The sequence below is a fragment of the Manis pentadactyla genome, chromosome 3 (genome assembly GCF_030020395.1).
Source record: "Manis pentadactyla isolate mManPen7 chromosome 3, mManPen7.hap1, whole genome shotgun sequence".
Taxonomy (NCBI): domain Eukaryota; kingdom Metazoa; phylum Chordata; class Mammalia; order Pholidota; family Manidae; genus Manis; species Manis pentadactyla.
Window position 1 is genome coordinate 208,965,065 of NC_080021.1, and position 24,084 is coordinate 208,989,148.

The window sequence follows — 24,084 nt, forward strand, 5'->3', positions numbered from 1 at the left end:
CTGTCGCATTTATGAGCCACGGGAACATTAGTTAGCAGATACCTCGTTGATAGATTGCCAGATAAATCAACTTCTCCTAAAGAAACAAAATTATTTTAATAGGTAAGAAAGAAGAAAGGGAGACCTACCATTTCTGGAACATATATTCTATATTCTGTGTTATGTGCTTTATAGCCACGCTCTACTGAATCCTCGCAACAATGCTACAAAGAAACAGAGGCTCAGAAAGGTGGAATCCCAGGGCCAAGGCCACACAGCTCACAAGCAGTTAAGATTATGATTTGAAACCAAGTCGACCAGATTTGAAAGCCTGGTGTTTCCATGACAGCTGTGTTCTTTGGGAAAACTCAAAGCAGTTGATATGCTGAAATTTTTGTTTAACAGGCAGAGTAAGGAAGGAGGTAGTTGCAGGAATGCACAGCTATAGCCGAGACGACTAGGACTCATCTTGCTCTAGCCTGGGCCAGCCCGTGCAAGAAGAGGGAGTCTACACAAACATAAAGCTGCCTCTGTCCTCACACCCAGCTCTGCCAGGCCCAGGGAGGAATTATCACTGCACATATGCACACGCACGCACACACACACACATATGCACACACACGCACTTTCTAAACAAAATAACTGGAGACTTGCACGAGCCCATACAGCTGGTAGCAGAGCCAGAATTGCATCATAAAATCTCCAGGTTTCCAACCCAAGGTTCTCTATACACAGTTGATTGGGGCATCCAAAGAGGTCTTTCAGAAGAGAACTTAGGACTGAGTACTCTGACGCCTCACTCTAAATAATAACATAACATTGGTTTGGTTTTAAAATAAATATTAATGCTTTTCAGAGCTATCACCTAATTTAACCTTCAAGTCTCATTCTAGGGAGAATGAGGACATTGAGGCCCAGGGAGAAAAGTCAGAAGCTGCAGTCACCTGGCTGGTAGGTGGAACCTGAGCATCGGTCCTGGGCCACGCTGCCCTGTTCTCTGGGGATGCTTTCAAATGTACCTGAAGGTGGACATGGGCTACTCAGGGAAGCTGGTGCTTATGACTGTGAAAACCAAGAGGCGATGGGGAGCCTTTCCACCTGCTTTACCCCAAATCCATCCTGTCATCAATACGATTTAATTGATCCTACTTTTAGTGAACAGAAATTTTACGTGGGCCATAATCTAACCATCATTAGTGAGCAATCAAAAAAGCCACTCTGGAACACACTTGGGACTATAAAATCTGCTCGGTAGGAAGGAACCAGTCATTTCATGAGAATGCCTGCTGTCCTCTCGGGTCTCCTCTCACACCCCACCCCTTACTGCTGGAGCCAAGGGACAGCTGGTCACCAGCCAGGCCATCGCCCCTGCCTGGCCTCCCCACGCCTCATAGCTCCCCAGCCAGAGGGCTCTAACCAGGCTTGCTAGGCCTGAGGCTACATCCTAGGGAACTGGGGATCCCCGAGTGCAGGGGGGCCCCGGGCAGCAGCTTCCCTTTACCACCACTGGGCCCATGATTCCGCGGGCCTTCGGGGAACAGCAGAGCACAGGCATGGGCTCTGGCATCAGACAGACCTGAGCTCAAATCCCCGCTCGGCCCCTTCGCAGCCCTACGCCCTGGCCTAGCTGCCCCCAGTATCCTCTCCTATGCAACAGGGAGGATAGTGCCCCATTCTTATGGCTGCTCTGAGGATTAAATAATGCCTTGCCCTGGTACTTGACACAGTACTATTTCTATTATTTCATTTTTCTTTATCTTTTATTATTCTGTCTTGGTTTCCTGATCATCCTCAGATTCCAGATCGAGGCTTATGACCAACCAGCCCAGCTGGAGTCTGCACCGGGCCTGGGCTGTCCTACAGTGCTCCCCTCGGCAACGGCCTGTCTCCTCGCATGGCCCCTCACGTTTCTGTACTCCCGGGCCACCCTAGCCACCCCGCCCTCAGCGTGGTATGTCCCTGGCCTCACAGGCCTCTTCTCCTCCCTCCCTTCCCCACAATCTCCTGCTGAGATCCCACAGGCACGGTGACTGAGCCCACCCAGAATACCACACTCCCGGAACACGGCACTCGATTGCTGAGTAAGCTCCCCTGCCAGCTAAACTCGTTTTTCCCAGTACTGCGGGTTTCCTGCTAATGAACTGGCTAAATAATCTTTAGCTCCAAATGTATTCCACTGCATTGTAATCAGAAGTCCTTCAGATACCTGGGCCTAGCTTTTCCTCCTTCGCAAAACCACAGTCAGCTCTCTTCCATTCTGGCCATACTTTATACACTGAACTTTAAGAAAATATGAGAATATCAATGTCATACTTGGCAACACTCAAACCAGGTGTCTACCTACCCAATGCTCTTTTGGCCAAAATATCACAACAGTTCACAGTACTGATCAGTGCCAGGCACTAGGTTACCCACACCAGAATGTATACATGAGCTCTAGTGCTGCAAGACGAGTGACAGCACTTTTAATTTTATACTTTGTAAGTAGAGGTTTCCCCCCATATTCCAAGTCCCTACAAAAAGGGGCTGAGTTAACTCAACCGCTAACTCCTTGAAGGCAGGGAAAATAACTCCCACATCTCCAGATTGCAGGATCCCTTTTGTCCCCACCAAGCACAGAACCTTGCATGGAGAGCACGCAGCAAATGCTGCTGGAGCCGGCTTCGCTGTCTCACTTTGTTTGCTGTCCAGGATCATAGGCAACACGTCTGATGCTCGTCCTGGGTGATTTCAACCACCTGCAAGACTTCAGAGTATCCAGAACACGGCTGACTCCCCATTCTCTCTCTGGCACACATTTCTCTCTGGGCCCCAGACCCGGCAGATATCTCCACGGAGATCACAAATTCCACCAGGCCAAACTAAATCCATGGTCTCTCTCCTCAAATCCACTTCCACTGTGTTATCTGTATCAGTGAATAGCACCACCAGCCCCTGTGTCCCCAAGCCAGTCATCTGAGCCCTGGCTTCGGCTTTCCCTCACATCACCCACCCCAGGCGGACACCTAATTCGGACATTTCTCCTTCTTAACACATCTCGCCATCCTCTGCTGCTCTCAGCATTTCTCACCTCTACCACTGCAACTGCTTCCCAAATGATCAGCGGGATCGCAATGCAGACTCTGTGTTGGGTATTTCCCATAGATTATTTTCAATCCTCATAGGCAACCCTCTGATGCAGGCATTAATGGATGGGCCATTTGAAATGGCCGTTTTTATAGGTCAAAGACAGCTATACAGATGGTTCAACCCAACACTATTATCACCCTCCTATCTCAGAAGGAAAATGGGACTTACAGGATAAGTTATTTCCCCAAGGCCGATAGCAAGTGCCCTAGGGAGCCAAGATCAGAATATAGGTGTGTGGTCAAATCCCAAAGGCCACACTTTTTTCTGCTAAATCCTATCATCTCTCAGCATTCACATGCCAGTCCCTAGAAGAAGGCTCACAGCTTAATCCTTTAAAATGTAATTACTAGTAATATATAATAATAACCACCATGTATGAGCACCTACTATGTGCCTTATATTCATTATCTTACCTAATCCTCACAGGCATGCAATGAGAAGTATACTGATGTTGATTTTTATTTTTGTCATATATATATATATATATATTAAACTATATGATCTTGACCAAACACCTAAATTCTCTGCCTCAGTTTCTTCATGGATACAATGGGAATAACAGGCCTACCTCAAGGGAATGTCTTGAGGACAAATGAGTTAACATAGATACAGCTCTTTTTTAAAATGGTGCCAGGCAATAAGTGCTACATAAGTGTTCTCTATTATCATCTTTTTTGGGGATAGGGGACAGATTTTCAGTTTATTGGCTATCACCTTTTAGTTAGATATATATTCCAGATTTATATGCATTTTGATGGAGATATAATTGACATATACACTCTATTAATTTCAGGTGTATAACATCATGATTCAGTGTATATATACATATATATATATATATCAAAATGATGGCCACAGTAAGTCTAGTTTATATCCATAACCACACAGTTACAAAACTTTTCTTCTTTTAAGATGTTAGCAACTTTTAAATATATACAATACAGTATTATTAACTATAGTCATCATGCAAGTATATTACAACCCCAGGACGTTTTTATTTTATAACTGGAAGTCTATACCTTTTGACCACCTGTACCCATTTTGCCCCAACTGTTTTCATTTTTTGTTTTGTTCTTTCTATCCTTTGAGTATGTGTGTGATATCATTTTAAATAGTGTCACAAATAAGGGATCTGAGGTTCAGAGGAGTCATGTGACCTGTAGATCACACGGTAAGTGGCAGGTCCAAACGTCAGGAGGGCAGGCATACAGGAGAGCGTGAGTGGAGCGAGGCAGGGGAGGCTGAGACGACTCCAGGGCCCAGGGCCACGGACAGCAGGCTCACCTGCCACCTCCAGTATCAGCGGCATGGCCTGTCACAGGGTCTTTCTGGATCAAGGTCTCTGGGTAAGCAGGAAAGCAGTGCAGTGCTGGTGCAAGAACTCTTATCTCTGCCAGAAAAGCACTGGATGTAAACTGACAAGCCGAGACACCAATCTACTCTAAGAACCTCACCCAGCAGCCAAGTGCCCTTCCAGGGAACTAGTCAGTCGTTCGCTTGGTCATTCACACTAGGAGAGTGAGAACGGGGGCTCCTGCAAGCCTCTGGGTCTAAATTCTAAGAAGGTGTCGGCATGTCAGGATGTCAGGAATTACTGCCACACGCTTTGATCACTGAGCAGCTCAGTGGTGTTCTAAATGAGCGTGCTGAGGAAGCCAAGCCGGCTGAGGTCTACAAAGGAACTCCCACGGTGCCGCTGAAGGCCAGCTCTACAAGCCACTTTTCCTCAAATAAACACTGTCTACTTCCCTCCCCTGCTTTACTTCAATGGTAGTAGGTGATCAGTGGACAAGACCTCTGGCTAAGGTCTCTAATGGGCTCACCATCAAGTTATGCAGCACCCCCTTCCTGACCTCCGTGGTCACCTATAAGGAAACTTCCTGCCTTCTTAATAAACCAGACAGGCAGGGGAGGCTGTCTCCCTGTGTGGGAACAGGAGCCCTGACTGTCCTCCCAAATCTACTTCCATCTAGGGACTTCACACCAGTCACTGTCCCCACCACAGTGGACTTAGGACGGAGGGGAGCTTGATCCCCTTTAATGCCCTGAACCAAGCAGGGCTCCAGCCCTTTGCTTAATTCCCCACTGCCCAGATGTGACCAAGCTCCAAAGGGCTTTTTTAATGATTCATAGAGAGCAGAAGGGAAAAACAGAGGAGCATGCAACTGGATGATTTCATTTACAGATACTCTCCTCTCAGCATGACAGGGATCTTCCTTAGTGCGCCCCTAGATGGCAGAAGAGTGTTTTCCCATGCCCTGGGAGCACCTGCAGATCCCCGGAGGCTCATGAGAGGTCCCCTGATGCTGACATTGGAAAGTCCACACTCTCTAGGGGAGACCCCACCTAAGACCCATGAAGACAGGATGGCTATGCTACAGCCAAAACGGGATATCACTCAGGATGCCAGGTACGGTCCCATAAACTGAACAGCCACAGAGATAAAGTACAAGAAATAGTAGAGTACTTGTTACACCACGGCATCACCAGCGTCAATGTCTTCATCCATCAAATGGGATTATGATAAACCTCTCTGGTGTAGCATTTCCCCGACTTGCATGACCAGGGAACACTTTTCAAACTATAATGTACTTGGAGAACCCCGGCAGGAGCTCACATATAATCAGATTAATAATGTAGGCTGATTATAACTTTGATGTATAAGACAGAGTGATAATGGTGATGTAAGTCAGTGGTGACATTAGTCAGTATGAGTATTAACATTAAACATTTAACAATTCATCTGAGGGAGCTTCTTTACCTCGAATCCAAATGGGCATGGCGTCCTCGTTAGTGTTTTGCCTGTATACTTTTTACAGTATCACATGATAATCTACCAAAGGGTGGAGCCCAAGAGCAGCAGATCAATCTAGTAATATTATTCTGATAAATCGTTTTATTCTGAGCTTTAAGCCCTGTCTACATGTCTAGAGGTCGCTTCAAACATTCCGCACGGGTGGAGGGAAAAGGGCAGGAGCAGGAGACCACCATGTAGTTATATCACTGTGCTGCGGGCTCAAAGCCTTCTTACTTAGTACTCTATTGAGTGTTCATCTGCCAACTGCCTTATGTGGCAGAGTCATCGTTTGAGTTTTACAGAGGAGGAAACAAGGCCCAAAGAGCTAAGCATGTAATAGTGCAAGGCCACACCTGTAGCTGCAGACAGTGTCAACGCAAGTGTGGCCAGCTCCACTGCCAAGCTCTTTCCACTCCACCACTTTGGAAAAGGCAGTGGGGGTATTCAGCCTCCACCTGCGTGTCCATGCCTGTGGAGTATTTGCCCTTCGACTCCACTTAAAGTCCCACAGGGACAAGAACAATGTCAGGCTTATTCATCACGATCATCTCAGTGTCGGGTACAATGTCAGAGACCAGAGCTAAAAAAGCTCAGGAGACATGGATACAATTTTGAAATTTCTGAAGGGATGTCATGGGGCCTACAGGGAACATACATGTTCCATGGGACCAAGAGGGCCAAACCACACCCAGCAGGGGTGGGGAAGGGAGCATGAGACACAGGTAGTAAAGCCCCAACTCAGGAATCTTTTAAAATTTAAAACAGTCCCCTGGTGGAATAACTACCTAGAAAAATATTAAATTTCCCATTTCTGAAAATGATCGAGTACAGCCTGGAGTCTGGTCCCCTGTCCAGGTGTGCAGGGAATTCACCTGGATGTTCTCTCAGGTCCTTTCCAATCCCTAAGATTTGTTTGTTCTTTGGCACAAACTTCTTCAACTCTAGGCCTAGTTAGTATCTCCGACTTGCTGTGTGACTTGGCCAAGTCTCTTGCCCTCTCTGGGTCTCAGTTTCCTCATCTGTATCATGGAGGTGTTTGTTGGCTTCGGGCTTTCAGGGGTCTATGTGCTCTCTGGACAAGGGGGCGACAGGGCTGCCTGCGGGATGGCACTGTGCTATGAGAGGCCACAAACCCTCCTCCCTCATGCGGACACCTTCCCTGTGTGCAAGCTCTGGCCACCCGCAGGAGGGAGCTGAGGCTGCTTCCCCACCCAGGCGGGGAGATGATCGGGGTCGTCCCTATTTCTCAAGTAAAGTGGGGATCAGGGAATGTGTAAAGTTAGACATCATTCTGGAAAGTGTTAAAAATTAAACACCTTCAAGCAATATAACAGCATCTGTGTTTCTTAAGAGAGAGGAAGATGCTTCTGCTCCATACAGATGAATCCGTGGCTCTCAACGAGGCAGCTACCGCCACCTAGGGAGGGTTTTGGAAATTGCTAGGAGCATTTCTGCTCTTCACAGAGAATGGAAGTGTTAGGGCATCTGGTGGGCAGGGGCCCCAATGCCAGACCGCCGCAGCCCGCTGGGTGGTCCTGGCACACCTTCGTGAAGTGAAAGACCTGTTTACGTACACCCCAGAGACAGCCCAGAACCCAACTCCCCGTCACTTAGGAACAAAAGGAATTTTCTGTGTGATCTCAGTTAAGCATCACGATTTTCCAGGATTGCAATAATTATGCAAATAGATGGCATGGTGGCTTATGTGTGTGTGTGTGTGTGTGTGTGTGTGTGTGTGCGTGCGTGTGTGTGTGTATGTGTGTATATGTATATATATATATAAAATAGTAGAGAGAGAGAGATTATAGTGAGAGAGAGGAGAGAAGTCACAATGCTTAATCAAATTGTCCTATTTATCTTATATCCAGGTATATTCATTATAGGTAGTTACAAGCATCTGACCACCTCATTGTCTTCTAGGGTAACTGGGCCAAAGCATTTACTTGCTAAAATGTAGAGCATTTTTTATAAAGAACTTTTCCTTATTTTTGCTTTCAGAGAACATTTAGAGTGGGTGTTGTTTTTTTTAACTACGTGTGTAGGTTGATTATATTTCATTCCAGGATAGTAGGAGAATGTCACAAACTATTTTTTCCAAAAGGGGGAGGGCACTGGAATGACAGCCCTGCAGACCCGAGCACACTGAGTGTCCACCGACAGAAACGACGGATGTACAGATGCTTGGAGATTTGGTGGATTCCAAGGCTAGTGCAGAGAAAAGACTAGAAAAGCCTGGAACATCCTATTGTGGCAAAAGGAAGAGACTGTTCAAAGAGTAACAGGGACTGTTCAAAGGACACAGGGCTCCACTGGCCGTATCTTGGATAATCTGAACATCAAAATAAATAATGATAGTAAAGGATTATAAACTATTGAATAACATAAGAATCCACAAGCCCACATTAATATGCAGACATACACACATAGCTAAATAAATGAGAAGGCAAAGCTCTTCCTTGTAGTGGAAATTCAACTAAAACATAGACGGAATGATGAGGTTAGATCAGTACCATTTGGTCATATTGCAACCATAACTGATTCGAAGGGAATCATTAACAGAGGTTAAACCTAGAGGGTGAAAGTCTGAGGGGTAACAGGGTCTTCCATCATCCTGAAGTTTCTTCCCACAAGATACTAGAGAGGAGAAAATAGTCATCTTTCAGGGGAAACCTGGAAGATGCCACCTTAATCAAATGATTAAAGTTAACATCTCCATAGCAGGACACTCTGATGTCTTGTGCCTCTAGAGATGATACCCTGAGAAAAATGCAATACTTCATCTGTGCTATTCCTGCCCAACACGCATATCCTGAATTTAATAATGGGGAAACCCAGACAGACCCAAATTGAGGGGCAGTCTGCTAAATAACTAGCCTGTACTCACCAAAAATATCAGTGTCATGAGACACAAAGAAAGCCTAAGAAATTCTTCCAAATTAAAGGACATTAAAGAAACATGACAACTGAAGGCACTGCGTGATCCAGGGTTTCTCTCTTGCTCTCCATAACTGGGGCAGTTGTCAAAATCTGAATAAATTCTGAGTATGAATGATTAGATTAGGTAATAGTATGGAATCAATGTTAATGGCATGATTTTGATAATTACAGTGCAGTTATGGAAGACAATGTTCTTTCACTTAGGAAATACCCACAGCAGTTCAGGAGTGAAGGAGCATCATGTATAAAACTCACTCTCAGAGAGGACAGAGAAAAGAAAAAAAGCAAATGTGGTAAAATGTTAACATTTGAGGCAATTTGCATAAAGGGTGTATAGCAATTCTCTGTGTTATTCTTACAGTGTTTCAGTAAGTCTGAAAAATGTCGAGGGAAAGTTAAAAGAAAATGGAAGGGGGACGTAAGGTCCAAAAGAACAGAGAAGCACTGTTATTAGTATCTATTCCAGCCAAACAAATCCTTTTATCCTCCTCTTCTAACACTTCTAGAAAACGTGCGGGGTTAATTTCAGAAGGAGGTGGAAGAAGGGAGTGCGCGCTGGGGAGAGAGGGGAGAACAAGAGAATCGGTTCAGTAACAAGGCCAGGAGACTCGATCACCGTGTCTTTCTAAATCCAAATCTCTGCTTTGCCTCGCCTTTCATTAGAACTCATCCAAGAAGCAATTACACAGAAAAGAAGTTGAACGAGAAACAGAGCAGGAGCAATTTCTTCACTTCTTTGGAAACGAGGAAAGAAGGGACAGACAGCAATTTTCATAATTTCCCTTTGAAACAGGCACGGAAGTCCAGATTGGCGCCACTCTTCCTAGAAAAGTAGACATCCCCCTTCCACAAGCGACTGAGGTGCCATCACCAAGAACTTTTGCAGAATGAAATGAAAGGACAGAAATTGAAGGATAAAAGATGAGCTTTTGCTCATGTTGGGAAGCAGGGTTCTCTTGACCTTTAAAATAGTCTCCAGAAAAATGTTTACCTCTTTCACGTTTTCTTTATAAAAGCTTGCCGGTAGAGGGAAAAATCACGTTCAAGCACTGGCCCTGCTAATGATCACATTCATCTCTACACATTCAAGTCCCACATAATAAATCAGTACTGCCAAGTAGCAGGATTATAATAGTGATTTAAAATGCTAAATGTATTTGGGGCCAAGTAGAAGTTTAGAATATTAAACAATAGAGCTTTTACTCTTAAAAAGTCTTACTGCCCAGGACTTCTCTGGGGGGAAAAATCCAAGGGGAAAAAAAAAACTTAAGCTAATCTGGGATGCCATTCAGCGAAAGAGAAGTCTTAGCTCTTTCCTCCCCCAAATGATCTCTCATCAAATAATGAGATAACTATTCTCAAGATCAGATTTCTATTAAAAATTAAAATAAGTCCATTTCCACATTTCCAATAAGACAGAAACACCTAGAATACTTTGTCTAAGCCTTCTTAGCTCCAGCTTAAATGCCCATCTAAGACAGGAAACCTCTTTCAGTATTCATTCACTTCACACAAAAGCCTTACAGTCCCCTCTATGCTGGGCATATTTAGGAGATCGAGATGAATCTACTAAGCTCTGTGGGGCCCTCATCTAGCAGGAACAGCAGAGAAGTAAATGAGAGGATGTGGTGTGATTCTCATGGCATCCCTATGGCACTACAGATGAGGAAACTGAGGCTCTGAATAACTTACCCAAGGTACACACTTAGAAGGTGATGAAGAAAGGGTTTTAACTTAGGTCTATCCTGACCCCAAACCCTGGCCTCACTATCTCTCAACCAGAAACTGTGTTTTGGGGTCCTTTAATGGAGGGAAAGTATAGAATTGGGCACAAGGGAGCTGTCCATGGGTCGGGGTGGCAGGAAAGCGGGAGGTGGAATGGAAGAGGGGGTATCAGAAAAGGTCTCCATAGATTTGGAGTCATCAATTCAGTAACTTAGTCACTGAGTGTGTCAAGTGGACAAGTCCAGCACAGGTATCCCACAACAGAACCAGCCAAGAGATGTGAGAACCTAAACCGATGTGAATGTTTCTGAATGGGCTTAATTGGGAACCAACAGGAAGGATGTCTTGGCTTGACCAATAATTGCTGGTCTCGGCCCACCACACCCCTGGACCACTTGGGAAGGAAGGTGCAGACCCAGCTCCTGTTACCCTCCTGGGAGGAGTGGGGCAGGGGCGAGGAGACCGCCGGAGCCCTGGGTGCCAGCCAACCCCGCAATGGGTTCCAGATGCAGCTGTGTTGCAGCCTTCATTATCAGCACTTCACTAAGCCCCAGGCTGCGCTGACCTGGCATTAGCAAGAAGATGATTGATTACATAAGGCCCTTTGTGTTCCAAATGAAACCTTGGCAGCAGAAATTTGTGCAAAATTTCAACTCCAGCAGGGAGTTTTGTGGAAGTCCGAGAAAACCGAACTCACAGAATCACAAAAGATTAGAACTAGAAAGGACCTTAGTGATATCTACAATCTTCTCTTTTGCAAAGGAAGCTCTGAAGCCTTGGGGGAGGGGAGAGATGACTTGGTCAGGGTCCCACGGCCAGTTAAGAGCGGCGCCAGGATATGACACCAAAAACCCAAGCAACAAAAGCAACATGAACAAGTGGGACTACATCAAACTGAAAGGCTTCTGCACAGCAAAAGAAGCAATCAACAGAATGAAGAGGCAACCTATTGAATGGGAGACAATATTTGCAAACCATAGATCAAATACAGGGTTAATATCCAAATTGTATAAAGAACTCATTAGCAAAAAACAAAACAAAAACAAATAATCCTACCGAAAAATAGGCAGAGGATTAGAACAGACATTTCTGCAAAGGAGATAGACAAGTGGCCAACAGGAACAGGAAAAGATGTGCCACTAATCATCAGGCAAATGCAAATCAAAGCCACAGTGAGATATCACCCCACACTTACCGGTGAGAATGTAAATTGGTGCAGCTACTATGGGAAACAGTGCAGAGATTCCTCAAAAAAAACTAGAGCTACCATATGATCCAGCAATCCCAACTCTGGATATTGATCCAAAGGAAATGAAATCACTATCCCTAAGCAGTATCTACACAACCCCCTGCAACGTCCATTGCAACATTATTCACAATAACCAACACATGGGAACAACCAAAGTGCCCATCAATGGAGGAACAAAGAAAATGTGATATATATGATGGAATATTACGCAGCCATAATAAAAAAGGAAATCCTGCTATTTGCAACAACATGGATGGACCTTGAGGGCATAATGCTAAGTGAAATAAGTCATAGAAAGACAAATACTGTCTCAACTCATTTATAAATATGTGGAATCTAACAAAAAATCCAAACTCACAGAAACAGAGTAGAACAGTGGTTTCCAGTTGCTGGGGTATGAGGGAAATGGGGTTTTGATCAAAGGGTACAAAGTTCCAGTTTTAAGATGAGTAAATTCATGGATCTAATGTACAGCATGGTGACTGTAGTTAAAAACTCCATTCTGTATACTTGAAAGTTGCTGAGAAAGTAGATCTTAAATGTTCTCACCACAAAAAAATTTGTGGTAGTGTGAGGTGGGTGGATGTGTTAACTCACCTTATTGGGGCAATCATTTTACAATACATATGTGTATAAAATTATCACACTGTATACCTTAAACTTACATATGTTACATGCCAATTTTATCTTAATAGAGCTGGGTATAAAAAGAAAGAGATGGAGTCAGGACCTGAACCCAGGTCTCTGGACTTCTATCCAGTGTTTAATTTCACATTAAATGACTGCTAAGAACAAGACTATATCTAATTTGTTTTGTTTCCCTAGATTTGGCACTTAGTAGGTCTCAGGAAATGTTTGAGGTAAACCAAGAAATCGGAGTGCATTAGCAGTGATAGAGTCACATACAACCATGAGCAAGTACCTTTGATTCTGAACCTCTATTTTATCATCTGTAAACTGAAGATAATGATACCTCCCCAAACTGAGTAAGAACAACACAAGGTATGGACATAAAAAGCCCTCAGAAAACTGCAAAGTACTAGGCAGATGCCAGTTGTCACTGGAGCTATTTACAAGGCTTCCTAATGAAAGGGACTGACATGTACCAGAGAGGAGTAACCTCTTGAGTTTCAGATGGTACCATTTTTCCAGAAAAACTGAACTGTTAAGCAAGGAGCACAAGAACAGCATGATATATCAAAGCAGGAGGTGAAGTTCTATTTTTGGCAACAAAGGAAATACAACTTGAAGCAGACAGGGAGTGAAACCACGGCTCAACCATGGCTCCTGTAGTCTCTGCTAGTAGCTCGGAATCATGTGCCTCCTGACAGCTGGAGCCCGTTGCTTCTGTCTTCAGTCATTTACCAGTTAGGCACCAGAGCCCTGGTCCACAGTCTCAGCCCCTGGGGCACCATGCTGCGTAAGCAGAAGACATTTTCGTCTCCATGCCGGCTCCCAAGCTGGCTGCACATGTGTTGGAGACATCACCATGGAAAGGTCAGCGGGCTGGCTACCATCTCCCTGGATGGCATCATTTTGGATCAGTTCCTCATGGCCCCAGTCTGGCCCCACACACTTGTTAGGTGACAGGCTGGGTTTTTGGCCTCGGAGAAGCTAACTTTTGATGGCTACACTTGCAAGAGACAAAAATTCTTAAACCATAGCACCTGCACATTAGTTTGCAATTCAATTTGGAAGACACATCTGAGTGCCTACTATGTGCCAGGCACTGTGGTGGGCCCTACGGATGCAGTGATGAATGAGACGGATCCAGTCACTGTCTGTTTTGTGGGACTTAAGAGTGGGAGGGAAAGACAACTAAACGTGCAGTCACTAGATGGTGTCACAGGCACAAGGACGAGGAAAAGAGAAAAACAAATAAAACTTGAGGGGGCCTTCAAGAGAAAATAAAGATAACCAGGGGTCTGAGGAATTAGCCCAGTTGGCCAGGTATAAGAAGGCAGCCTTGGAGGCAGGAAAGGGGCACGAAGGATGAAGACCAGTGCCCCAGTGTCCAAAACGCCGCAGAGGTAGGAGGGGCTGCAGAGCCACGGGGCACCTAGAAGTGGGACATGGAAGGACCCCAGAGGGAGAGGTGGGAAACCAAGAGAGCGGAGGGTGCAGGATGGGCAGGCCTCCACGGGACGCATGAAGGAGTTGAAACCTGTTTGGATAACCCATCGGGTGACCCTAAGTCAGCCAAATCAGCATATCGTCTACATGAAGGAAAATGGTGTGAGGCATCCATTCACCAGAAGGCGATGTGATACGCATGCCATCAGCTTCATGTAGGTATCTTTATACACCTGTGCCAAGGAATATATGCTTCACACTGCAGGTTTTCTTTCTGCCTTGACTCTGACCCACTTATAACTCCACATTTTCCTAGTTCCTCAATCCAGTGGAAAACATTGTTCTCTGGGGTTTTTGCAAATAATGCACTTCATTCAGCCTTGAGGAGCTGAATCAATAGAAGCTAACTTAGGGTGGTGACTGGAGAGGAAAACATAAGAACCCCAGGCTTGATGGTTCCCTCCAAGAAACCGCAAAACGTTATTGAACAGCTTTTTGGCTTTCTCCACTGAAAAATTCTTCTGCTACGAAATACAAACTCCTTCACCATAATAAATACTGTTTTGATAACAAAACTGTACTTTTCTCAAATATCCAGATGGAAGACCATATGCAAAATAAACTCCAAGGATTTTTTTTGTTGACCATCTGCTAACATTGGAAAGAAAGCCTGCAACCGCCTCTATTTTCACAAAAATTTCCACTGAGCCCTACTTGCTTCCTCCTAGTGCCACCTGCTGATCATATTTAGGTACCAACTTTGCAGAGGCAGAGCAGAAGTGATGAGGCTCTCCCCCTCTCTCTGATGAAAGACACTTAATCCTCACTCAACACCTACAGAGTGGGATGTCTTAAATGTTTTTCAGCTACTCCCACGTCCTCCAGTTGTTACCAGGAGTCACAGAGCAAAGCCCAAGGGCACACGGCTGAGAGCTGAGCTCACTTTCAGTGCATTGACAAGACTTTGTTTACTGGCACAATCAAGTACACCATTTCAAACGAAGCCTGGTTTGGCCTTACCTGTCAAATACGTAAATGCACATTATCCTTTAACAATATGACTTTGAGATAGCTATGTGAAGGTGATGCTGGCACAGGTGTATAAAGATACCTACATGAGGTGTTCCCCACAGCATTGTATGTTGAACCAAGGAATATGAGAACTACCTAAATGTGTGTCAACAGGAGAATGACTTTGAAAGTCATGGTGCATCCATTTAAAGGGGGATACTTGGCAGCAGTGACGTGGAAGGATGTATAAAACAGTCAGTGTTGGGAATAGCAGGCTAAAGAAGAGAATGTATAGTATAACCCTTTTTTTTTGTTTAAGAAAAAGAGTTCTGTGTGTTACTGTGTATATATGTTTATGAACGGGAAAAAACTGGAAGGATACACACTGAAGTGTCCAGGATTTTCTGAGGAGTGGTGGGATTTTTTTCCACTTTTTACCTTACACATTCCTGTATCATTTGAATTCTTAATACGAATGCATTGTTTTGCATTAAAACAAAGGAGATATTAAAAATAAGAATGCCCCACATTTTTATCAGGTTTGCAACTAATAAAGCGTTTCATCATCAAATACTGGATGCCCACACCACTCTGAGGTTCCCCATTTAACAGCTGGAGATACGGGGCTGAGAGGAGGGGGACTTGCCTGAGATCCCATGAGGAAGAAGAGACGGTGCCGGGCTTTCCAGCAAGTGAGTACAGCAGGGTTTTTCATGGTTTCATTCTGCATGTGCCAGGCCCTGAAGCAGCAGATGCTAAATTAATGCTGTTTTAGAGACAAATCCTTTTTTATATTAGAGAACCATGTAGTCCCAAATACCTTCAGCATCAATCAAATGGACTTGAACGCTTCAGGGCGAAGAAATGTTCAAACAGGAAAAGGCCAGGCGAAATCGCCTAAGCCCACCTCTCTGTTTTACCAGAGACAAAGAGGCTCTCTGACAGGCTAAAATCAGCAAGCCGGCAGCTAAGCCGCAGTACCTGCTCTGCTTTCCCTCTTCTCCAGTCACCCTGCCCCTCTTGCACATCATGGCAAACGGCACACCCACCTGGTTCCTGAGGGCTGCGGTTCGGCCTTCTTCCTCACCCCCCACTCTGATCTGTCTCCAAGCCCTATAGACTCCATCTTACATATATATATGCCTCTCATCTGTCCCTTCTCAGCATATGACTCCTTCCTCGGTGTCTTGATACAACCCTCGGGGATCTGCTGCCTAGACAGGCAGGACACCCTTGCCAGAGGTCTCCCTCTTCTGCTCTTCCCACCTACTCTACGCGAAAGGTTACCTTTCTAACACTGAAACCTGACCATACTCCTCCCTGCCCCCTACTTAAACCCTTCGTATCGTATCTTCCCCTTGTTAAACTCTAACTTGGCATCCCACGCCGTCCACAATCTGGCCTCTACTTCTCACAGTTCACCTATACCATCAAGCCCTCCCCTAAGGCCCAGTAACACCCAGCTGCTTGTTATTGCCATATTCTATACTCCTCCATGTCCTTGTATGCTTACACAAGCTATTGGTTTTGTCTGGAATGCTCTTCTTCAGCTAGTCTTCCAAGTAAGTTCCTTATTCCAAATTGGATCACCTCTACCAGGAAGGGAAGCCTCTCTCCCTCTCTCCCATCTGCTCCCTACTCTGCCCACCCTCCCCCCCTCATCATCAGCAAAGTTTTACTCTTTTATCTGGAATATTTCTGTACCTCATCCACATATCTATTCAAATATTCTCCCATATCATATCACAGAAGGTAAAAAGTAATGGCTCTGAAACCAATCTTCAAAGCTGTGGTACTTCAGCAGAATTCCTTAACTTTCTGTGCCTCAGTTTCCTCTCTGATGAATAAGAGAAGAACTCTACTAGTGTTGCTGAAGAATTTTAAATTAAGTAAACCAGGTAAAAATGCTCAGTAAACATTGCTATTGCTATTGTTATGTAATCATTCATTCAGAGAACTTCCACTTCCAGCCAAGATATAGTAGCAGAAACTAGATTTACCTTCGTACCTGAAGCAACCAAAAAAAAAAAAAAATGAACAAAGTATATTAAATAGTTTTTAAGATACTGGACATGGGGAAGCAAAGGACAGTGATTCCTGAGAGACAAGAATCAGATGTGAACCCTATGATTGCCCCAGTTTACAACCTTGAGAAAGAATCCAGCTCAGTAGACTCCCTGGGAACATAAGTCCTCCAATTTTATTCTTTCTTTTCAAAGTGGCCAATTCTATACAGACTCTTCCAGAAAATTTAAAAGTAGGGAATACTTCCAACTCATTCTATGTGAGCAGCACTACCCTGATAGCAGACAAAGACATTGCAAAAAAAAGGAAAACTACAGAACAAAATACAATTTTGGTAAATCAAATCCAAAAATATAGAAAAAGAATATACCATGACCAAGTGATATTTATCCTAGCAACAGAAAGATTGTTTAATATTTAAAAATCAATCAATATAATTCACCCTATTAATAAACTAAAAAACAAAATCCATATGACCATCTCAGACTCAAGAAAAGTAACAAAATCCAATATCCATTCTTCATAAAAAATAAAACAAAATCCATGGAAATAAGCAATAGAAGGAAACTTCATCAACCCGATAAAGAGCAACTATAATAAATCTATAACCAACACCATACTTAACAATGAGGAACTAACGTGTGTCCCCTCAGATCAAGAACAAGTCCAGGATATCTTCTCTCACCACTTCCACTCAACATTGTATGGGGGTTCTAGCCAGTGCAATTAGGCAAGAAAAATAAATAAAGAGCTAATTGGAATGTAAGACATAATAAAACCATCCTATTCCAGGAGACCATGATAGTCTATAAAGAAAATCCAATGGAACCTACAAAATAAGCTACTGAAACTCTCAAGTGAGTTTAGCAAGGTTGCAGGATACAAGATCAATATACAAGAATCAATTTTATTTCTACATACTCACAATAAACAACTAGAGATTAAAGTTTAAAAATAAGACATTGCCAGTGTATCAAAAATATGAAATACCTAAGAATAAATTTGACAAAAGATGTGAAAGACCTGTACACTAAAAACTAAAAAAAAATTGCTCTAAGAAATTTAAAAGACCCAAATAAAAGAAGAGATATACCATGTTCATGGGTCAGAAGACTCAACATTATTAAGATGTAGATTCTACCTAAAGTGATATACAGATTCAGTGCAATCCCAACCCAAACCCCTGCAAGCTCTTTTGTAGATATTGACAAGCTGATTCTAAAATTCACATGGCAGATCAAAAAGTTGTAATAGCCTGGACACTCTGAAACAGAAGAACAAAGTTGGAAGACTTACGCATACTAATTTCAACATTTATTGTAACACTATAGTAACCAAGACTGTGAGGTATTGGCATAAAGACAGACAAATATATCAATGTAATAAAATAGATGATTCAGAAATACACCTACAGATACCTGAGCAACTATTTTCAATATATGTGCAAAGGCAATTTCAAGGAGGTTAGTATTCAAATGTTTCTGAAACAATTGGATAGCCATGTGCAAAAAAAGTGAACTTCAATCCATACCTCACATTATATTGAAAAATTAACACAAATCATAGACCTAAACTTACAACTATAAAACTTATAGACAAAAACATAGGAGAACATCTTTGAGAGCTTGACTTAGGTGAGGAGTCCTTATATATGACACCAAAAGCATGATCCATAAAAGATCAGATGGATAAACTGGACTTCATCAGAAATAAAAATCTGGTCTTCAAAAGATACTCTCAAGAGAATGAAAAGACAAGGCATAGACTGGGGAGAAAATATTTGCAATTGGTATATGTGATAAATACCTATATTCAAAATACATAAAGAAGTCTTGAAACTCAAAAATAAACAACTCAGGTTTTTTAACAAGCATAAGACATGAATAGATATTTTATCAAAGAATACATTTGGATGGCAAATAAGCACATGAGATAATGTTCAATGTCATTAAGAATTAGGGAAATACAAATTAAAACCAATGAGAAGACACCGTGCACTTATTAGAATGGTTAAATTAAAAAGACCAGCTATCACCAAGTGTTGTCATGGATATGGAAGAACTAGAATGCTCATACATTACTAATAATGTACTTGTCATTATTATAAATATAAAATGGCACAACCACTTTGGAGAACAGTTTGGCAATTTCTTATAAACATACACATACCACATCAAAAATACATAAAAAGCTCACATGCCTCAACACCCAAAAAACAAATAACCCAATTAAGAAATGGGTGGAGGATCTGAACAGACGCTTCTTTAAAGAAGAAATTCAGATGGCCAACAGGCACATGAAAAGATGCTCCACATTGCTAATCATCAGAGAAATGCAAATTAAAACCACAATGAGATATTGTCTCACACCAGTTAGGATGGCCAACATCTAAAAGACGAGGAACAACAAATGCTGGCAAGGATGTGGAGAAAGGGAAACCCTCCTACACTGCTGGTGGGAATGTAAATTAGTTCAACCATTGTGGAAACAATATGGAGGTTCCTCAAAAAACTAAAAATAGAAATACCATTTGACCCAGGAATTCCACTTCTAGGAATTTACCCGAAGAAAACAAGATCCCTGATTCAAAAAGATAAATGCACCCCTATGTTTTTCGCAGCACTATTTACAATAGCCAAGATATGGAAGCAACCTAAGTGTCCATCAGCAGATGAATGGATAAAGATGTGGTACATATACACAATGGAATATTATTCAGCCATAAGAATAAAATAAATCCTACCATTTGCAACAACATGGATGGAACTAGAGGGTATTATGCTCAGTAAAGTAAGCCAGGGAGAGAATGACAAGTACCAAATTATTTCATTCATTTGTGGAGTATAAGAACTAAGCAAAACTGAAGGAACAAAACAGCAACAGACTCACAGACTCCAAGAAGGGACTAGTGGCTACCAAAGGGGAGGGGTTGGTGGGGGAGGGAGGGAGAAGGGGATTAAGGAGCATTATAATTAGCACACACAATATAGGTAGGTCACAGGGAAGGCAGTATAGCACAGAGAAGACCAGTAATGACTCTATAGTATCTTACTATGCTGATGACAGTGACTGCAATGGGGTGTAGGGGGAGGAGGGGATACTTGATACTATGGATGAATGTTGAAACCACAATGTTGCTCATGTGAAACCTTCATAAGATTGTGTATCAATGATACTTTAATTAAAAAAAAAAAACACATTCCACATGATCAAAAAATTCGTCTCCTAGGTATTACCCAAGAGAAATTAAAATATATGTCATAAAATGACTTGTACATGATTAGTCATAGCAGCTTTATTTATAATATCCTCAAACTGGAAATAACCCAAATATCCATCAATTGGTGAGTGGATAAACAAATTGTGGTATATTCATACAATGGAACACAATAAAAATAAAATACAAGCCCCTGATACACAAAACAAGCATGGATGGATCTCAAAAACATAATTCTGAAAGAACAAAAAAGACTCCAAAAACTACATACTGTATGATTCCATTTATAGGGATTCCTTGAAAAGGCAAAACTCATCTATAATGGGAATGTCAATCAGCAGTTGTCTGGGCTTGGGTTTGAAGGGATTGACTGCAGAGAGGCACAGAGGATCTCCTGGGGGTGATGGAAATGCTCTTCTTACTTATTTGATTTTGAAAGCACAGTTGGCATCTCATTTAAATTTGGCTTTGCAGAATAGTTATAGAGTTGTAGAAATGAGAAGGAAAGTTATTCCACAGAGGGACGCAGTGTGAGTGGAGCTGCAGAAGTGGGAAATTGGGGGGGTGAGTGTGGGGAGCAGCTGATAGTTTATTTTTTAATTAACTTTATTGAAGCATAATTGGCAGCAATACAAAACGGTCATTTTAAGTTACTAAGTCAATTAATCTTAAGAAATGTATAGACCCATATGACCACCATCCCAGAGAAAGCTTCCTTTTAAAAATTATCTCTTCAAGCTTTTTTGTGCTTAACAAATCATAATATTATTACAAGTTTTATAATTTAATATTAATACCAAAACAACATGCAGGCTATAAGATACAGTCTAAAAAATATAGGCCTTGAAATCAGCTATAGGTTTAAATCGTACTTCCTGAGGTAGTCATTTAATTTCTCAGAGCCTCAGTTTCCCCATCCCTAAGACAGGCAAAATAATACAACCAACTTCACAAGATTGCTGTGAGGATAAAAAGAAATAATGTTACACTTCTAGTACAATGCCTGGAACATAGTAGGACCAATAAACAGCACTAGCCTATCACAGTTAGACAGGCATTTGTTGTAGAATCCTTAGCAGAAGTATGGTGTGGATCACAGGATCTGTTGGCAAAGGCTTTAAAATGGTCCTAAGAGAAGCCATAAAAGACTAAGAAAAATGGCAATTCTGAATCCAGCTTCCCTGCTGGTTCTGTTTCACAATCAGTAGTGAAGTCCCCAAATATTTCATGCTCAAGCATATTGCTTCGATATAGAATGGGTGATTTGTAAACTGATTCTGAAACAGATTTAAAGCAGGACACTTAAAAAGTTTCCCCCTCAGTTTGTCAGACCTACTCCCGGGCCTGAAACAGAGCCCAGTCCCGCACATTTCATACCATAGGATGCTGGGGAGACCACACCTCTAGGATACACCCAGACAGTCCCGGTGTCCCTGGGGCTCAGCCACCTGCTCCTGCAGTCTCCCTGGCTCTCCAAATACCAAGCAAATCTATGATCCAGCAAACAAGATGAGCCTCAGACTGGCCTTCCTTGCGTCACGACCCAGTTGGTCAGTTTACCTACCTGTCACCATACCCGTTCAACTCTGCAAGCTGCCCTGATCGCTGCCAACACCTACTGTGTACTGTTAACATGCTCCCTTAGCCAGCCTCACATTCCTGAGGACCACTTGCCCCAGCTCCCAGCACACGGGACCCAGCACACAGCTCCCAGGCCACAGGTGCCCCATAATATAATTCAAGGGTCATGGGGACGGAGTGCCATCTACCTGAGCAACAAAGAGCTGGAACTCGTCAGGCAGAATCCATGAGCGAGGGTAGAAGTTGTACTCCTCAGGAAAGAGATTCTGCATGATTCTCACCGCTCTGCTCAGAGTAATTTTACGCACCATCTCCGTCATGCCTGGGGAGAAGAGAAGCTGTGAGGTTTTAACAACAGTGGGCCACTCGCTATAAAACAGCCATTATTTGGGACTTTTAAAACCACCCACCCGACATATTCACTTTTTCAAACAGAATTTTTAAAAAGGTATGAATTGTTCCCCGCAGCGGTAACTCATGGTTTGGAAAGACCTACCAGCTAAATGAAAAACTTGAGGTCCTAGATGGATTATTTTTTGCTCCTTACAAAAATGAAGCATCAGTTTGAAAGAATGAGCTTCCACCTAGTTTATTATTCCATTCTTTGTCATCCTCGTAGATAAGGAATAAAGAGCATTTACATCTTGAGCTTAAAACTTAATATTCTCTTTAATTTGGGGCTACCCTACATAATTCTGAGACTTTTCCATCTTACACCCTAGAGAATACTACCCAATGGACTCTGATTATATTATGAGAAGCTTAATTAAGTTGCTTTGTTTTAATCTTTCATGAGTATTAACGGTATAAAATAGAAATATACAAACCTTTCAGCATAAAATCTGTCTCCCTGAAATAAGGACAGGAAGGGAAAAGGATATCATAGCATGATTTATAGTTTAAGGGGAAAAATGGAATCCGTAGGAGTTCTTCAGTTAGAAATACTGACACTGACATTGATCAGATCTCATTAATTTGCCCAGAGGGGACTGAAATGTCTCGCTTATAACACATTTTAAAAGAACAGTGGCTTTTTTTTTTCTTGCAACATCTTCAGTAACTCTGACAGGAGAAGAAACAGTGTAGATCTTCGCGAATTTTAAGAAAATAGGTAAAAATTCTTTTAAATCGTAGCATGCTAACTTCTTAAGGCAAATATCACTGCTAAAAATGGAGACTAAAAATGGCCTTCATCCTGAAAGAGGCCACACAGTTCCACCGCTGACACTAGGAATTTGCTTAGCAAGGTTATTTTTAATAGGAAGTACAAAGTTAGATGTCAGCTTGGCATGTCTGAATTACCACAAGTTCCAACTGGGCACAATCAGAATGAATGTGGTTTCTCTGAACTCCCTTGTTCAGGAAACAAAGGGTGAACATTTGAGAATGAAGGTTTTAATAACCTATTTCTTGCTTCCCTCAGCATATTAAAAAGAGCAATAAATCTAAAGATCACAGCTTCAAGATGTCAATGCCCAGATTCTTAGTTCTTGTTCAGAAGGATATAGAGAAGGATTAAGAGAGAAATAAAGGCGCTTAAGAAGCTCTAATAAACTGTGCTCTCAGGTGAACTCTTTGATATTAAAGAAAACTCACTGAGCACACTGCTCTGAGCTGCCCAAGAAATAATTATGAGTCTGGAAAATTATAGCCATTTCCCTTTTTAACTTCCTTATGAGATAAGGAGTTTTTGAGTTGTAAACACTGGAGCCAAACACAAAGTACACAAAACAAAATTTCAACTTTTGGGGAATCTTTTTACTTATATTTGCCTAACGTTTTGGTAATAGCATTAAACTGAAAACCTTCATAACTAACTGCAATCCAGTCCCTTATAACAAGGAGATGAAGTCTTTAGACCAAAAAGCACTGTGGTGTTTTCTGCGTTTTAATGGCAGAGTGCCGGGCAGGTTCTCCTTCTGAAACCCCTGGGCAGGTCAGACAGACTCCCACGGCGCGGACAGAAGCGCTGTTGAGTAGAGTGCAGTGTGAATGTGCCAGGGAAGTTTTGTGAAAATCAGTGCCCAGGAAATGGAGCAAATACTCATTTGAAATCTGCACTGGCTCCCTTTGTTATGTGGATCTTCAGTCCCCATACCAGCTGGCAGATGTTTCCGAGTTTACCTTTGTGTCTGTCTGCAAGTAGTTCTCTAGTGAAAAGAGGCAACTTAAAAAGCCCTACAAGCCAATGGCTGCTTTTCCCAGACACCTCCACCCCCAAGGCTGCAGATGGCTCACCCCTAACCCTGCCTGAGCTCCTGTCTCCAGAAGGCACCAGGGTGGACCTCCCTCTACCCACTTACCACTGAAACCTTTGCTCCTTTGCCATATCTATGCTGCATTCCCACCCAGTGCTGCCAG

At 42.8% G+C, this 24,084-nt stretch overlaps 1 protein-coding gene across 8 annotated transcripts in view; it reads right to left on the bottom strand.

Annotated features, from left to right (window-relative positions):
• TTLL11 (tubulin tyrosine ligase like 11) overlaps positions 1–24,084 on the bottom strand; it is a 227,167-nt gene that overhangs the window by 154,497 nt on the left and 48,586 nt on the right. For 7 of the 8 annotated variants that reach the window (XR_008996625.1, XR_005030802.2, XR_005030801.2 and 4 more), the window contains exon 3: positions 21,912–22,045. The exons of the other annotated variant lie outside the window; for it this stretch is intronic. Coding sequence is in view for 4 of the 7 variants with exons in the window: in XM_057498993.1 (XP_057354976.1) it covers positions 21,912–22,045 (134 nt within the window). In the remaining 3 variants the exon portion in view is untranslated. The remainder of the gene's footprint in view (positions 1–21,911; positions 22,046–24,084) is intronic. 8 annotated transcript variants of the gene reach the window in all.